We start from the raw sequence: 5,781 nt of genomic DNA on the forward strand, positions 1-5,781 counted from the left end.
ATTAGATAATGCACAGAGAAATCTGACTGACAACAAAAATGCGATGATGGATCATCAAAATTACTTTTTTCATCTTGGCGAAAGGGGCGATTTCACCAAAAACTCCTGTACAGTTGCTGCTGATCATCTCTCTGTTTATTGGTACGCTAGCCCCTACTGATACAAAATGGACTTGCCTATCTAGCATTCATAATCAACTCAGACACTTGTAACGCAATAAATTTTTGCATCCAGAAGCAAATGACACAACATAAATTCATCACAATCCTCCAGATTCTAGCTTTGATGCACATTAATCCCTTTTGTGATCTTGGCTGGTAGTGAATCTTGATCACACGTCAATGCCGCCCTGGGTGATCCTGTCGTCCGGCGGGCTGATGGTGATCCAGAGCAGGGAGACGGTGATGGAGATGAGCCCCGCCCAGACGTAGACGATGGTCGGCGTGCGCCCGCGGCGGCCCATGAGCCCCTTGGCGAACGGGTAGTAGTGCGCCAGCACCCAGAAGCTGAAGAACCCGCCGCCCAGCAGCCTGCTGTACTGCGGGATCTCCGCGTACACGGCGCGGGACACGCCGACCACGAGCGCGATGATGTTGATGCCGATGATGGCAAGCGGCGGGATGAAGAGCGACGTCCACTTGATGAGGTACAGCTCCGCGAAGGGGTCGTCGTCGTCCTCAGCCGCCGCCTTGGCCGTCAGCGTGAAGGAGATTTCGATGCCGGCGCCCACCTTAAGCAGTCCCTGCAGCACCGCCGCCAGGTGCGCCGAGGTCCCGCCGATCACCCAGAACTGCTCGTTGCGCCACCACTCTTCCAGCCCGATCCCGGACCACTTCACCTCCAGCAGGCACAGCAGCATGAGCGTGATAGTGATGAGGAGGAGGTAGCAGAGGAAGGTGGGGTCCAGCGTCGCCACAATGAACTGGCCGGAGAAGAGGGACAGCGCCGGCAGGAGGCAGTACATGATGAGGAAGAGGGAGGTGAAGGGGTAGATGCCGACGTTTAGGTACGCAAGGCGCTGCAGGAACTTGAGCCGCCGGGAGGCGAGCAGCGCGTTGTTCTTGGAGAAGAAGATCTCCACGGAGCCCGTCGCCCACCTCAGCACCTGGTGGAGCCGGTCGGTGAGGTTGATGGGTGCCGTGCCGCGGAACGCGTCGCGACGGGTGATGCAGTACACGGAGCGCCACCCGCGGTTGTGCATGCGGTACCCCGTAACCACGTCCTCCGTCACGGAGCCGTAGATCCAGCCTACGCGCTGCCCCCACTCGGTGTCGTCCTCGTACCAGCACGAGATCACCGACACGGCCTCCGCCACGATGGCCGCGTCCAGCGGCGACCGCGGCATGAGCAGCACCCCCGGCGGGCGGCCGTTCATGACCGAGGGGTGGTCCTGCAGCGGCCGGCCCTGGTACTCGGCGACGGCGATGGACTCGATGAACATCTTGGACTTGCCGAACCGCTGGGGCGCCTCGTGGTCCGGGTGCTCCGACAGCGGGCGGAGCTCCTCTTCCCCGGAGCTGGGGCGCCCGTGCGGGTCGATGGGAACCTTATTCTGGCCGTATAAGCCGCGGTACTCATTGGTGCGCGGCGGGTTGAACCCGTAGATGGCGTAGCGGCGGAAGAGGCAGCCGGTGCCGACGTACATGGGGCCCTGGAGGCCGTCGAGCGCGCGCATGTTTCCGTCGAAGAAGACGGTGTTGTGGTTGGCGTAGCGGTCGGAGGGGTCGATACCCTCGAACCGCTGCGGGAACTGGATGTAGCAGATGCGGTCGCCGCCGCGGTCGAGCATGTAGCACATGGCCTCGCGGATGGCCTGGCAGTTGTAGATGTAGTGGTCGCAGTCGAAGTTGAGCATGAAGGGCCCGTTGGACAGGATCGCCGACGCGCGCACCATGGCGTTCATGGCGCCGGCCTTCTTGTTGTGGTCGTACCCCGGCCGCTTCTCCCGCGACAGGTAGGCGAACATTGGGATGCGGATGTCGACGTTGGTGAAGTCCAGGTACGGGTGCGCGCAGGCGTCGCCGTACACCACTTCGTAGTGCGGGTTCTTGATCATCACCTACATATATACGGAGGAAACGCAGATGTCACTGGTTTAATTGCGCCCCAAATTTAACTTTGTACACTTGGGAAGATGAGATGATGCTGATCGTACCTGCACGATGCTGGCATGGTCGCCCTTGGCGTGGTCGGGAGCGGAGTCGAGCCAGGTGCCGGGCCAGTGGGTGCTGTCGGCCATCCAGGTTGCCTTGGCGGTGGCAGTGTCGGCGGGGGCCTCGGAGGAGGAGGTGGTGGCCTTGTCGCGGGCGAGCTTGCGCTCGCGGGTGTTCATCGCGTTGGTGCGGCGGCGGATGAGGTCGGCGAGATCGTTGATGCGGACCTTGAACTCGTCGTACTCGCGCTTGATCCACCGGCGGTCCTTGACGAAGTCCGGCCGCTTCTTGCCCTTGGTGGGGTCGCCCTTCTGGGTGAAGTACGCGTCCGGGTTGCGCGGCTCGATGGCGTGCTTGCGGCAGAAGGGCACCCAGACCTTGGCGAATTCGCAGGCCTCCGCCATGGCCTCGAACGTGAGCAGCGCGCCGCCGTCGTCGGAGATGTAGACGAAGAGCTTTTCGACTGGGTAATCAGTGGCAAGGATGGAGAGGAGCACGTTGGCAGTGACGAGGGGCGGCTCCTTGTAGGGGTCGGCGGTGGAGATGAAGACGTCGAGCCCTGGCAGGTCGGAGCGGCCCGTGGGGTTGGACGGCGTCGCGGACTCGAACTTCTCCCGGAGCGCGGCGAGGTCGGCGGCGCGGTTGATCGGGTTCAGCTTGGGCATCTGGTCGAGAATCCACGAGAAGGCGAACCAGAACTCGCACACGATGGAGATCCCCCACAGCCACAGCGCGTCCAGGTTGGGGTTCGTGGCGCGCCATATCAAGAACAGGAACAGCGAGACGAACCGCACCAACACCAGCAACCTGCGGATGCATGCAAATCACCCATCACGCGCCATTTGTGCCAAGAACCGGGAGGACACATTGATTTCTCGAAACAATGAACCTGTAGGGGCTGAGAATGCCGGGAGAAATGGGGACCTTCCGGCTGAGCGGCTTCCACGGCTTGTCCACGAGGTCCTCCATCTTGACGGCGCCGCTGCCCTCGTCGCCGACATCGTCGGTGGCGTACGCGCTGCCGTCCTGCGGCCAGTATGCGTTCCCGATGCCGTACGTGCCCTTGGTCTCGAACAGCCACCGGTTGTGGTCGAAGTCCCCGGTCTGGCTCCGCACCAGCAGCGACTTGGACGGCACCGGCACGCGCGCCGTGGACAGGTGCCGGTCCATCTTGCCGCTGGCGCCCACCCTGCCGTCGTCCCCGCCGGTGGCCCCACGCCGGTTGACGAGCTTGGACGAGGACGAGCCATAGGGCGGCAAGGGGAGATCGTCCGGCTTGGTGCTACCCCCGGATGCGGAGGAGGGCGCCGTGGTGCCGCCGCCGCCCCCGTCGGGCTGGTTGTCCGGGGTGGGTGGCATGAGGACGGTGTAGTTGGCATATTCGCTGGCGCCGCCGGACATGGTGGAGGAGAACTCCGGCTCGTCGTCGATGTCGTCGTCGTTGGAGATGCTAGCGAGTCGCCCGCTCGACGTTCGCCGCGTGAAATTGACGGGTGGCTTCGACGCCGACGACATGCGGGTCTCGGCTTCCTAGCTAGCTATGCGGTGCCATGCGCCCCGCCATGGTGCAAGCTGATTCCACATTTCAATCTGACGCTGGGTCGAGAGACAGAGAGAAACCTGTTTGCATGGCTTGGAGGAAATTGCGAAACGAGATGACATGCGGAGTGGCGGCACTTTCGGAGACCAGCAATGGAAACTGAGATCCGGTGAGCAAGCAATGCATGCCCTACAAATAATTTGGGTTTGGCCGGATTAATCACTCCACGGAAAAAGTTCTGCAATGTCCGGTATACGTATGCATGAGTTGATATGAATGCATGTTTTTTAATTTTCGTTTTGTTTTGAGGAAAGCTATATGAATGTTTGCATGCTGTTACGAAGATGATCAATTCCGACGGAGCAGTTGTTTGTACCTCACGGGTAGGTGTCCGTTTAGAAAGCATTCCTTCCGAACAGGTATTAACTCATCTCTTCAATATGTATAAATATATGAATAAATTAATGAAATGAATCTCTCTCTCTCACTACCGGAGACGGTTTCTTTGCCGAGTGTCCTAGACTTTGCCGCGTGCTTTTTATCGGGCACTCGGCAAAGAGGCTATTTGCCGAGTGCCAGAGAGAAAGAACTCGGCAAACATCTGGCACTCGGCAAAGAGGCTCTTTGCCGAGTGTCAGCCATTGGACACTCGGCAAACCCTATTTTTTCACTTTTGAGCAAGTTCGTGGAGGCTATTTGCCGAGTGCCACAGAGAAAGAACTCGGCAAAGAGGCAATTTGCCGAGTGTCATTTTTTGACACTCGGCAAACCCTATTTTTTCACTTTTGAGCAAGTTCGTGGAGGCTATTTGCCGAGTGCCAGAGAGAAAGAACTCGGCAAAGAGGCTCCTTTGCCGAGTGTCATTTTTTGACACTCGGCAAACCCTAATTGTTTTTTCACTTTTGACCTCCAAACTTTTTCTGCAGTCCTCATACAATACCTGGTACTCCATGTTCCAATGTGGCACATTTCTCGGACTTTTTCTATATTTCTTTAATTTATTTCAATTAATTGAATTTTCTTGGATAATTCAAATTATAACTGCTAGTCATTCGAATAATGAAAAAAAATGAATGGAAAAATGATATTCATGTTACTTAGTATAATGTGAGGCCGTATCCAGGAACAGACCACAAATTGCGAACATCTTGTTCACGAAACATGACCACGAACTTGCGGGCGAGTTGTTTTTAAATTGTATAAAAAGCAAACGAAGTCCGAAAATCATGAAACTTGTCAAGATGTAATGATATCATATGTGAAGGCTGTGATAAAAATTTGAGAAGGTTTTGCGCAAGTTGTCACGTACGATGCTTGCAAACCGAAGAATCTCCGAAGAAACCTGGATAAACTTCTTTGGTTTGCAACGGTTACAAGCATCGTACGTGACAACTTGTGCAAAACCTTCTCAAATTTTTATCACAGCCTCCACATATGATATCATTACATCTTGACAAGTTTCATGATTTTTGGACTTCGTTTGCTTTTTATACAATTTAAAAACAACTCGCCCGCAAGTTCGTGGTCATGTTTCGTGAACAAGATGTTCGCAATTTGTGGTCTGTTCCTGGATACGGCCTCACATTATACTAAGTAACATGAATATCATTTTTCCATTCATTTTTTTTCATTATTCGAATGACTAGCAGTTATAATTTGAATTATCCAAGAAAATTCAATTAATTGAAATAAATTAAAGAAATATAGAAAAAGTCCGAGAAATGTGCCACATTGGAACATGGAGTACCAGGTATTGTATGAGGACTGCAGAAAAAGTTTGGAGGTCAAAAGTGAAAAAACAATTAGGGTTTGTCGAGTGTCAAAAAATGACACTCGGCAAAGGAGCCTCTTTGCCGAGTGCCAGGACGTCTGGCACTCGGCAAAGAATTTCAATTTTTTTTAAAAAACCCCTCTTTGCCGAGGGCCAGATCGGGGGCACTCGGCAAAGATTTTTAAATTTTTTTAAAGAAAACCCCTCTTTGCCGAGTGCCAGATCGGGGGCACTCGGCAAAGGGGGGATTTAACCCCCGGCCGGCCCACGCACCGCACACACGTAAAACCTCCCCGCCGCCGCCCGCGCCCGCCCGC

At 55.3% G+C, this 5,781-nt stretch overlaps 1 protein-coding gene across 1 annotated transcript; it reads right to left on the bottom strand.

Moving 5' to 3' along the window:
• Window positions 1-331: 331 nt before the first annotated feature.
• Window positions 332-3,815, bottom strand: LOC133927665 (cellulose synthase-like protein D5). The gene is made up of 4 exons (XM_062374103.1): window positions 3,774-3,815; window positions 3,043-3,683; window positions 2,156-2,960; window positions 332-2,059 (listed from the first exon to the last, which is right to left on the bottom strand). Exons 1-4 carry the CDS (start codon window positions 3,813-3,815, stop codon window positions 332-334), a joined length of 3,216 nt encoding a protein of 1,071 aa, XP_062230087.1.
• Between the last annotated feature and the right edge of the window lie 1,966 nt (window positions 3,816-5,781).

The sequence above is a fragment of the Phragmites australis genome, chromosome 8 (assembly GCF_958298935.1).
Source record: "Phragmites australis chromosome 8, lpPhrAust1.1, whole genome shotgun sequence".
Lineage (NCBI taxonomy): Eukaryota > Viridiplantae > Streptophyta > Magnoliopsida > Poales > Poaceae > Phragmites > Phragmites australis.